At 39.0% G+C, this 12,541-nt stretch overlaps 1 protein-coding gene across 3 annotated transcripts in view; it reads left to right on the top strand.

The window, feature by feature from the left end:
- The window catches only part of NELL1 (neural EGFL like 1), a 275,832-nt gene that overhangs the window by 21,635 nt on the left and 241,656 nt on the right, over positions 1-12,541 (top strand). For all 3 annotated transcript variants that reach the window (XM_065635366.1, XM_065635365.1, XM_065635364.1), the window contains exon 3: positions 2,453-2,603. In XM_065635366.1, the coding sequence (XP_065491438.1) occupies positions 2,453-2,603 (151 nt within the window). The remainder of the gene's footprint in view (positions 1-2,452; positions 2,604-12,541) is intronic.

Here is a 12,541-nt window from a genome sequence, read left to right as displayed (position 1 = left end):
TTCTAGTGGTAGGGCATGTTCCAGGCACTGGTGATGAGTAGACCTAATCCAAATAAATAGCACCATACTTAGAAGTGTGTTAATTTTTTTAAAACTTAGTTATATAACTTTCTTTGTATGAATTATACTAGAATAATGTTGCAAAGCAGTACGGAGATACCGTTTGTCATCTATTAGTTTGGACCCAAGATTCTGGAATTTCTGAATTTTGGATCTTATAGATTCAAATCAACAGAGAATGAATATAAGGTGTGTGTGTGGCTTGGTGTATTCGTGACAATGAAGAGGTGGTGGAGTATAGCACAATATTTTCAAGTATGTTTCTGTCTGAAGTAGTCAGTGCATTGATTATTCCTTCATGATTCTGACCAAGGAGTCCCATATTTTCGTATAAAATTCAGTGGATGGGTGGCAGGATGTGGCTTTATATCTGGGTCCTCCTATAATGAGAAAATGTCAGATTTTGCAAGGCTTGACTGAAGCTTTAACATGTATGTTCCATTACTTATGATTTCACGTGAAAGAGTTTCTGAAAGCTTCGATAAGTCATATTTTATTTCTGGCAATTGTGGCACCTTTAAGGAAAAAAAAAATTCTAAGATACTAAGGTTCTTAAACTTCAGAACAAGAATAATAATCTTCAACTGTCAGCTCTTGGACATTTTATCTCTGAGTCCTACTTGTACCTTGGAAGTTAGTACCAGTGGATTGTCTGTCTGTGTAGGCAGCAAACTGGATATCGGAGAACTTACTGGTGTTTGAGACACATAGTTTTGTGGCTCCTGCATCAGCTTTTTCTTAAAGGAACTAGGTAATATTTATGACTAGTAATAACGCTTTCTGGGTGAAGAGAATGATATAGATAATGAAATTCTGTAGATAAAGACAAACTCCAGTCTTCTGTGCTGGATCGTCTCTTCCGCTATTTCCCTTTCCGATGGCAGTGGAAATGATTTGTGTTCTTTATCTTCTGCCACGATAAAAGTGGCATTGGACAGACAAATAGTTTGTTGTTGTATAGTGGGCATTATATTTATGTATTGGGTGAATTTAAACCCCTGGCAAAGATTTTTCAGTGATGACTAGTGATTTTTTTGATGTCTAATTTGCAGTACTTTTCAGAGGTGAGCTCTTCAGAGTGCAATTGTGTTATGGATTCTGAGTGTGTAGTCTCATTTGAAGGGCTGTAAGCTGCACAGGAAAAACTGAGACACCCAATTACAAAACATGCTTGAATACTTTTTCCTTGGAGTTTGGTTTCAGTCCATGGCATTCCCTCAGTAGTTGCATTTCTGAGTTCCAGGTTGTTTTTCAAGCCAGTCTCTCCTCTTTCTGTCTGCAAAGCGTCACTTAATGACACAATGGTGTTTTTTCTTCCTGCAGTGAAATTCTGAATTGTAAATGTCATCACTCCTTTGTGTGTTACAGCATTCATGCTGGGCCGGATTCTCAGGATTCAGTAGAATTATATGTTTTTTTACCAGCTGAGAATTTGCGCCGGCATTTTTGGCTTCAAAGTAAACCTTTCAAAAGGAAGCGCCCTGGGTTTCTAATTGGTTGTGACATCCAGGAATCACAAGTGGCACAGGTCTTGCAAATGTGTGACAAAGGCCCAGCATGAGAGACATAGCAAGGGGTGGGAAGGTGAAATGCCGTGATTTCTCCCTTTTGTCGTTAATCATCTTTCAGAGTGGTGATATATTGCGAATAAAAGGATGAGATAAAAATGAATGTGTTGGGAGGCAGCACATTTGAATTGTAGAAGATCAAATATAAGGTGGCGGTGCTGCCGCTTGGACATCAGCAGGATTAGCGAGACTGAAATATTCCTGGATCTGCCTGGTCAGACTGTAGTTTAATAAATATTGTATGAGCTGTCACGCTTTGCTTGTTTAAACTGAGAAATCCCCGAAACGATAGTGGATTGTAAGCATGTCTTGTATTTATTTCTTGGGCAGAAGCGCAGCTGTATAGCATTATTAGCAATAATACATCTCTGCCTTACGCCGTGCAAGGACAGGTTTCCTCTGATGTACGATGGAGAGGTGGTAATGGAGTCAGTGGTAAAAACTGCAATTGGAGCTCGGTGAATTGTGTTGGGAGAGGCAGCGCCTGAGATTCTACAGAATTTAGGAGTCTATTTATCTGACTGCAGCACACCTTATTTACAGCAACTTAATCTGCTCACAGCAGACACAAATGGCTCAGCATCCCGTTAAAAATTCTGTCAGAAAATCAGTCGTTGACCAGTTGTGAACTTGTCAAAGTGACGAGTGGGCATGCTGACAGAGATGGCATTTGGGTTTTTTCATGGAGCAAATACAGTGGTGGAGCATGGTAGATGGCTCTCAAAAATGAAAAATACTGATGGGAAAATGAAAAATGTAATCTGAGTCTTTCTGACTTAGCATTTATACTGGACTATTTTCTTTTTTCTTTTTTTAATTCCTAGATATAGAAAGAGAAATCCATGCAGCACCCCACGTGAGTGAGAAGTTAATTCAGCTCTTCCGGAATAAAAGTGAATTCACGTTTCTGGCCACCCTGCAACAGAAGGCATCGACTTCTGGAGTTATACTGTCCATCCGAGAATTAGAGCACAGGTAAGAGGAAATTGCAGCAGTAATAACATAAAAGATACTGAGCGCTCAGGGGTCCATTTTGACAGTGTGCTCAAATGGTAGATGTACAATCTGACATGCAAGGTAAAGCCTTTCTTCATAGTTTGCAATTTGCTACATTTTGCTCATTGTTTTTTGTTACAGGAGGAATGCACTATTTACGTATTCTGGTCTATAAAACAAATTAACTTAAATGGAAAGATCAAAACCAATGTAGTATTGATGCAATGCACTTTGGAAGTCACAAACCTCGTAATGCAATTTCCCTTGCTAGTTTATCGTATGCACTTTGGAGTTTACTTTTTCATAAAAGTTAAACTTACGTGTTTCCTGCTTTGCTATGTTATATAACATTTTAAAATAATATGTTTTTTGAGATTCAGCAATTAAGTTATTAAGCAATTAAGTTACTTGTGCTTCCGTATGATGATGTGTATCTTTTCTTCCTGGCGTAAATACAGTATATTCTTATTTCATGTGTTTGTCTCTTTTTTTTTTTTTTTTTCTTTCTATTGTCAGTGTAGGAGGGAAAAAAAAAGAGGTTCCTTTCATTAGCTATTATAGTGGCAGGCATAATTTATTTAAAAAAAATAAAGTACCTTGTATTGTGGCTCATAGTACAATTCCAATGATGTTTTGATGTTTCAAAATGTGCTTTGCATCAAATAGTCTCCTACTTGTAACATTATGAATGCTTTTTTTCATAATTTCTTAGGGCTTGAGGGACCTATGTGTCTAGTCTGTCTTTCTGTTTTAATACAAGTAATAGGATGTTGTTTGGTTGCTCCTACTTAAAATTTAATATCAGTCATTCTGCAGTGTTTCTTTTAGGAAAAAAAATCCTATTGGTATTTAGTTTTGTTAACCATGTGCATGGTACACAACTGTTAGCCCAATTTTTTGCCTTTTGTTGAGAAGGTATATGAAGAAGGCAGTGGCTTTATTATGAGCAAATCGTCAGTGATGGCTCTTGCCAGCACAAGAGCAGGGATATCTGGACACGGATAGCTAAGGGGAGGGCTCTGCCACTTCCTTACTCTATCATCGTACTTTTCTGTCGCCTCTACTTTCTTATTGGTCTCTAACTTTATTCATTCTTTCCTTTTTCCAGGTCATTGTCTCAATATATAAGAATATTGTTTTGTATTATGCAAGGATCCTTCCCTCCAACACTTCCTGTTTTCCTTCTCTCGCTCTATCATTCCTTTTGTCATTATGTTTTAATTCCTCCAAGCTTTTCAAGGCTCTCCAAAGTCGTGGTTAACAGGATCAGTTTGCCATGTTAAGGGATTTTTCTTTTTGTATTTGAGAAAGAAGACATTGAGGAGAGTCCTTGACAGAGGAACACTGTCACACACAGGGACACACGCATGCACTTGGCAAAATCCAAGGTCAAACTAGACAAGCAGTGATGATTACACAATGCAAAGCACGTGGATTTTTAGATATGGCCTCTTTTGAATTTAGCTACTTCTCTATCTTGATGGGCAGAGACAGAGGCTCGTAGAGAGATGCGCTATCCAGAAGTAATCTTGATTGAACACAATGTGCTGCTGATGGCCTCCTTGGCACTGAGATTACCTCTAGTATTTGAAGTTAATAGACATCTTTAAAAATATATATATAGTTGAAGGAGTGGGTGCTAGTCTCGCTTGAACCTTTGTAGTTCTGTGTACTAACTGAGGTAGTTTCAGCCTCTGTGGTTCTATGTGAGGGTTGAAACAGGTATGTCCAGTGTTGCTAATGGCTGCTGTTACATTCTGAATGTCAGATGGATTACTGTGATTGTCCTTCTTTTCTGCGCTTCTCATGGATCACTTAAAACAGAGTCACTGTTTGTTTCTTTATTTTCTTAAGTTGCTACTTGGACCATGATAAGGATCATGCTTTCAAACGCACAGGTCTGTATTGACAGAAATTAATAAAGTGGATGACAGTGGTGAAAATGCTGTTTAACATTGAGGAGGAGAGAACAAAGATTTGGGGCACTACTGAGGAGGACCGCGCTTACATTATGATCGATGCAATAGCAGAACTTCCAGCTTGATATTTTTTTGATGTTGCTCTAATTGCCCGGGTCACTCCAGGAAATGCAAAGAGAATAATAAGAAACATAATTATATTTCAGCATGATTAAGACCTATGGGAACAAGTATAAGGGTACATTTATTGTCTAGCCAGTGTAGATTTTTACCATGGAGAAGTCAAGAACTCTTCCCTTATGCACAAAATGGGAGATATCGTAGTTAGGGACTGTACTTAAGGATTGTAGTTAAGTTTTTGAACTTAGGCTGGTAAGTGCTAAAAGCGGCTAAATTAAAAGTTCAAGACTTCAGAACATGCAGGAGGTCAACAACACTGAATAAAAGAAGCTGTCAGCTATTGGTACAAGTGTTCATATCTTTGTGGGAGTTGACTTTTTGTTGTGCACAGATTTAATAGTTGACAAATAGGTTTTATTGCAAACAACAAAAAGGCATGTGTATAGGTATGTGTACACACACAGACACACATATATAAATATTCTAAGTTAAATATGCCAGCATAACTCGTTCAAAAGGCAGTTTTGCATGATGTGTGTAGTGGAGATGATTGCCATAAGGTGGTAATCTATAGAGTGCCTGGTTTATATCTAATTTGTCTAGTAAGTTTTAGCAGGATTTTATTTTTCTTTAGTAGCATGGAACTCTGAAACTAAAGGTATTAAAATAACATGAATACAACTTTTCTTGAGGTTAGTAATTCAGATATGCTGTTTTGTTATACTAAATAGATATTTTGCAACAATTGGAAATTTGTTGTTAATTTATATCATCATTTGATGGACAGGATTTATATTACAATGATGATAAATGCATCATGGTTAATATATTATCTTGTTGAATCAACTTAGTGATAATAAAGACTTTGTTTTCATGATCCAAATGTATTAAAATACAACTGGGAAAATGGGAAGCTTAAATAACACAGATTAAGTCCAACTGAACAGTGTGATACTATGTGCAGACTGTGTACATAGTTATCTGGAATAGAGTGGTAAATCTGAAGATTATAATTTTTTCCAAATTATAGATTAAAAAAATGTAATACAGGATGGACAAACATGTTACTTGGGAATGCAGAAAGTGGAAACTATTTTCTTTATTGGAGAATTATGCTAGCCAGTTCTTTCTAGAAGATCTTTGTGAGCTGTTTTGCTCATGGTGTTTGACTCTTCAGACACTTGGAAAAGGCCATTGAGATATTTAAAATCCCACCCATAATGAATCCTTATTTCAACAGTGATTTAATGGTTTCATCTGAAGTTGGAAGAATGGAGAGTGTTCTTTTGGTGAGTCATCACCCTGCGGACCAGCTTGTAACATTTTCAAATCATTTACTGTGCAAACTTTCAATAATGACCTTTTAATTGCTGGGGATTTTTTGGAGGTATACATCATTGAACCACAACTTGTGGCTAAGCATCGTAGGCCTAAGGTATCAAGAAGTATTGAGTCCAGAATGATTTTTCTGCTGGTGTACAAGTCTGAACCTCCATAAATCAGACAGATAGCACAAGTACACATCACCTGGGACTCTGGTACTTACCTGAAAGGAAGTAAGAGGAAATATAGTCTTTACAGTGTGTTACACGTAACTGTGAGGCAGCCACCAACTCATCATCTGGTCATGATGTGGGAGGCAATAATTCTGGATCAAGTTTTCTAATCCTTCATCGGGCAAAATTCCCTTTGACTTTTTGAAAGTAACCTGCTGGTTATTTACATGCTCTGTAACAAGCTGATTCCTAAAGATTTTTCCCCTTAACCATTGGTTTATTTTTGTGGAAAGCAGAGAAACTGGACACTGTAATGCAGAATATGCAAAATTAAACTAGTAAGCAGAGGAGCCATGAGCTACCAATAAGAAATAAGATAATATCCTTATTGACCTTCTCCTCAAGGTCTCCTTATGTGCATTTTTTAATGTCCCTGAGTCTTGTGTGTTGTTTCCACCCCTCCTCCTTCTCTTGCTTTCCCAAAGAAGTCATTGTTGCTTTTGTTGATGGTACTAGTTGCTAAAGAGGCAGGATGAAAAACTAATTGTTTTGTAAGATGCCAAGTTGTTTATTCGTCCTACTATTTTGTGTGTGTGTCTCCTCTATTTTCTTGACATCTGTTAGCACTAACTTGCTATCCATGTGTTGTCATTCTTTCTGAAGAGTGTTTCAAAATGGGACATTCCACCACGATAGAACTAGGGACCGAGTAATAAGATTAATGTTTCCAAGATCTTCTTACAGGAAGCAGTAAAAACTTTTTCTAAATTTTCTGAGTGTTTTTTCTTTTTATTCTTTATTTTTATTCTTATAACTTATGCCCATGACCTGAACTTCAGTAAATTTCTGCCACACCAGATATGTGTAACCTTGCAAGCTAATTGTACTGCTTGGATGAAATGATTTATCGAGTGGAGAATTTGGCCCTTCACTATGTAACAGTGCGTTGTATTGGTATAAATATTCAGGGAGATTCTGATAAAAGCATTAGGCTCATAGTGAAAGATTTTTATTCCTAGCAAGTCAGAATTGGGTGGAGAGGGGAAAAGGCATGGGACTCTCTAGTACATTCTTGAATACTTCCCCCCAGTGACACCACGAACAACTTCTGAGACTGTTGAGGAGCAGATAAAAAACTGGATGTTCACAAATAACAGTTGGAAGGCTACCAGGCCATAATATGCTTCCTTAAAACACAAAACAAGCTAGTTAAATTAAATGCTGAAACCTAATTAATGAAAGGAAACCTATGCAAGTGACTTCTGACCCTAGCTGTAAATCTGAGAGATTGGGTTTACTCCATACTATGTTTTAGATTATTCTCTGCAAGATATATATATGCATATTGGATTCTAAGATGCCCAGAATTCAAAAAGTGAGGGGAAAACTCTGCAAATGTGTGCATTAACCTTTTTCTTTTAGGGTAGAGGTCACATCTTCATTAATATTTATATGTAGAATTGCTAAACTGGAAAGCTATACAGAGAATATAAAGATCCAGCCTTACTTCCTTCCCTCTTAATGAGGTGATATGAAATATATGAGGCATCTGTGCACTTTTTTTTGTCACAGAGGAACAAGCAGGTGGACTTTATTTCTTCTAGGTTTTTTTTTTTTTTTTTTTTCTGATAAAGGTCTTCAGAGCTGCAAATGGAAATGAAATTGGGTGCATCTGCTTCTGTGCTTTGTGTTAAAGTATGCAAAAGAGGAAACTTGAGGCCAAATTGTTACATTCTATACATCTTCCACTGATTTAAGAGTCGTGAAAGGGGAGTTACTGCTTGAGGATCTCCCTTCCATCTTGCGGCTCCCTGCTGAGAGCAGGTGTTTTATGGACACCAGGCTGACAACTGTTGTCTCTCTGAAGCATTAACATGCTGCTGATAACCAGCTGTTGAAACATATTGATTGGACCTTGCTGGTGATTGGAGCACAATGGCTGACAGTTTGAAACTCTTTAAAACTGAATTGGGTCAGCGCAGAAATGTTGTGGTCAGCCAGGAGCAGGGTGTGTGGGTCCCCCAGGAGTCTTCTCCAATGTGCTAAATTATTCTGTTTGTTTTATGACCTCCTGATATAGGCAAAGCACCGAAATGTCTCAAACTTACACTGTGGGAAGCTGCTGGAGCTGGGATGTCAGTGGGGAGGGAAGGAGGAGACCTGCAGGGCAGGAGGGGGCCGAGGGCATCCAGAGAGCAGCAGGGAACAGACATGTGCTTGGGCCTTAAGAGAGTGGAAAGGAAAATCTTTTTTTGCTGGGAATCTAGCAGAAATGTGTGGAATTTGTAGTAATATAAGAAGTCACTGAAAAGCTGGTGAATTTGAGAGCAAGATCAGAGGGAAGAACCTTCCTTGTAAGGACACAGCAATTAGGGTAATTTGTTTTCAAATATTGGAGTTTGACTCGGGTGGCAGACCTCATTAGTTTAAAAGGCTACGTTATCCTCTCTTGTTTTATTAAAATCTGGTATTTGGAGATGATGGATTTGAGGATCCCCTGAGCTGAGTTGTTGCTGCAGTGATGAGCAGGAGGGACCAGGGCCATGCTCTGCTTTAGTCACAGCTCTGCTGGGGCTCTCTGGTCACAGGGGCAGCTCCAGGCTTCTGTGTACCCACAGTGATCCCTGAGCTAATGCCAGCTCAGAGTCCCAGGTTTGCCTTAAAAAATTGGCAGCCCTCATTCAGGATGTCCTCAGATACAAATGCTTTGTGGTCTGCGAATGGTCCGCTGGTGACTGGGGAAACTAACCTTTGGTCAAAGGTTGTGGGTGATGAGCCCTTCAAGGACTAGCTCAGAGTGTAACTGTGGATTGCGTTCCTTGCTAGAGTTACAGTGATTGTGTGAGTACAAGGTCACTTGGTTTTGGAATGGTGATACATGAAGAAATGATTCTTTTCTTTTGTCAGGTTACTTTTCCGTCAGGCTAGTTCATTGGGTTGACATGTGTCATTGCAACTGAATGGCTAAATCTGGTGCAAGGGCTGAGGGAGGAATAAGCTTGCAGGAGAGTGAGGCCATCTCTTTCAGGAGTGGTTACACTAGACTGCGAGACCAACCTCTGCTTTTCATGAGGCAGTATAAACAAATTTCTCCCATTACTTGGCTGCTTCTTGCGGAAACCTGCCTTTAGAGAGATGTCTTGGTTCTTGTAGGTGTTTGTGTCTATGTGTGTATGAGGATGTATGACCTACTTGCTTCACTATGAGTAGTGGAGAGACCAGGTCTTTTTTAGATAGCAAGCAGGTAGCAGCCACAGTGAGGATAGACCTTCAGATATATGAAATGGAAACAAAAATGCTGAAGGTCAAGCCTTACATGCCACGAAAATGAGTAGCTGCTTCGTATGAGCTCTGACTCAAGCTGGCAGGCAGAAGTTGGGGTTACTTTTTTTCTTTATATGATCAAAGAAGAAAGTAAATTTGTATTTGGATGGCCTTTGCCTGGTTGCAGGTAAACAAATGCATATTTTGAGCATCATAAATGCTTAATGCCTTGCAGGTTGTATGCCCAGCTGCCATGTAGAAGATTTGTAGAACAAAAGACTAAATGTTTGTTACAGAAAATGTCAGCGTAGGGGTTTTTATTGCTAAAAGTTTCAAGCTGGGCTGATATAACGTGATTCCTGTTGTCCTCAGAGTGGTCTGAATGGAAAAATAAAGTTGTTTATTTGACTGGATTTAGTTCCTTTTGTTTGAAAGGAAAGGATACAAATGTTTGAAAGAATCTTGTTTAGGTAACCAACAGCACAAAGAAGTTGAACTTTCAGGCTTTTACTTGAGAGATTTGAAAGAATTGAGTATTACGTTGTGGCTTATTTTGGATTTGCTTGTATAGGAGGATTACTTTTGGAATGCAGTAGGTGATGATAGAGTGTTTGTACAACATATGGGCTTCAGCTTTTGCATTTTCTTTTGTAGAAAGTTAATCTGATTTTTCAGCAAGATACCTCCGTTGTCACAGATGAGCCTTCTTCTGTTCATGATGCCTTTTGTGCTACCTAGTGTCAGTGTCAGTCCGATTCTGCTCATAAGCTTTGATGATATCAGTACTTAATCTCTGCTACAGTAGTAAGTCTTTAACGCCACATAAGTGAATTTTGCCCTGTATGGTTTTGCTGTGCAGCCTCTCAATCTGTCTCTATTTAAACTAGCTGTGACAAGTAGCTTTTTATGGTTTGTAAGTACACATATGTAGCAGAGGACTAGATCTGTACGCTTGAGCGTGTGAGGGTATTTCTTCAAAATCCAGTGTCTGACAACGTGTAATGCTTCAGAGCCTGGATCTTACTCTGTCACTTTATAGCAACTGGGGTACAAGAACAGAGCCTGTGGAAGTGACTGAAATATTTGCCTTGACAACTGCAACTTGTGCTAGTTTGGCATCCATTCAGAACCGTGGTGACAACTGCAAGGTGGGTGTTTGCTTTTGTTTGGAGTCAGATGATTCTCTTGTTTCAGTGGCACAGCTTTTGCTCTGCATGGCTTCTCTGATGGTGGCGATGCTCTTGGCCACACACCTGCCAGCTTCTCTGCAGCATCATGTACCCACTCTGTGCCCCTGGCCTGACTTGCTTCCTACCGGGGAGTGTTAGAACAAGATCTCACCTTCTTTTATGTTGCCGTCCAGGCTTGAGCCACCTGGCAGCACAACTGAAATAACAAAGTATGGTGTGTACCCCTGTGCGCACAGATTCAACCAGCGGTAAGGAACAGCGAAAGGCTGGAAGTGTAATGATCTGTGATTAATCACAGGATCACTGTAGATTGAAAATAATGAAATCTGTGTGATAATAGATACAGATTCATTGTGTGTTTGTCTCCGAATACATCAAGAAGTGTTTCCACAAAGATGCTAAAGCACAGTCGTGCCTGAAGCCATTTTTATCATTAAACATCATTAAATGTTCTGATATTCTGCCTGGCACGACGCTATTGTGAAATGAAAAACTGTGTGCACAAACACATCCAAATAGGCACATTTGTACAGAAGCTTCCTGAACTTCTACCTGATGACATCAAACGGGCTGCTCTCTGAACTTTCCTTGAATTTGCTTTGCTATTAAAAAAAACCATAAGAAATTGTGCCTTGACCAGACTGACAGAACTTTCCGGAAGCTTCTGTTCAATGCCAGCCTGATTCTTATTATGGCAGTGACTTCTTTTTTTTTTTCCCAGCAGCTGAGAGACTTGACAGAGTAGTGTTGCTGCAGCATGTGCAAGGTTGAACAGTGCTTCTATCCTTGAACTCCTGTGGTTTTGTGACCTTCTCCCACACAATGTTAAACAGATGCACGAGTGTTTTGACTAGATGGCAACCCCAAGTTTGTACATATTCGCAGAGATGCCATCTGTGCCTGCTGCCTTGCCCTGGGACATCTGTTCAGTAGCTCTGAGAGCATCTGCTCTAAGTGCTGGTGCTGCTCCTTGAAAGAGGCTGTGGGGCTTTATTTGGCACTTGATCAGGGATGGTGGAAGTTGTAAAATCAGAATGATCTCTGCTTTATTTATGTTTGAAAGTGATAAAGGAGAAGATTAGCAGAACTGAATGCAAAAAGTAGTTTTGCTTTAGTTATTAGAGCTCATATTAGAGCATTTAATCAGTATCGTGCTTACCAGATGGTGACCTGTCTTCATTGTGGGATATTTTAGTGTCTTGTGATAGGCATTAGCATTGAAAAGATAAGAATAAAAAGTGCTGATAAAGGAGAATAAAAAGGAAATTGAGAAGGACATATATCTCAGCATTCTTGGGGTTGTGTCTTATTTGGAGCCCTCCCTCCTTTTGCCACTTCCACAACCTGACAGCAGTAAAATCTGAATGGAACATGGTGGTGTTTGTCACAAGTTAAGATCACTGCTGTGCTAGATATGATGAATACATGAGTATGTTTCTTTAATGCAGATGGTGGATTAAGCCAACTCACTTTATATAATAGAAATACTCTGCTTTTTCTACTTTAGGTGTCTTACATGCTCTTATTCAATGATGATAATGACTTTTCTGATTTTTTGGTCATTACATCCACAGCAACCGTTTCTAACTTACAGTATACTTTTAGACACCTTTTTGTCCTGATCTGGAAGTCAAATGAACTGTCAAATGCACAGTTAAATATTCGCTATGGTTGGGACTAAAAGAAGGCCAAAAAAAGTGCATTAACTATTACTGAGTCAAGCTTTATCCTCTTATAACAATATTGGTTGTGAGGTACATAGGGGGTTGCAAAAGTTGTCAGAAAAAATTGCAAAGCATTTGGAGTTGATTGTGGAATAATATTGTCCTTCTGTGAAGCACATTGCATGATCATAAAATATCCCAACTTTTTTGATGTGCATAAAATTAATCTGAATTTAGCAACGTGTTTTTCTCTTACACATTGGG

The sequence above is a fragment of the Caloenas nicobarica genome, chromosome 5 (genome assembly GCF_036013445.1).
Source record: "Caloenas nicobarica isolate bCalNic1 chromosome 5, bCalNic1.hap1, whole genome shotgun sequence".
Lineage (NCBI taxonomy): Eukaryota > Metazoa > Chordata > Aves > Columbiformes > Columbidae > Caloenas > Caloenas nicobarica.
The sequence above is the reverse complement of the archived record's forward strand: the minus strand, read 5'-3'. Positions and strand labels throughout refer to the sequence as shown.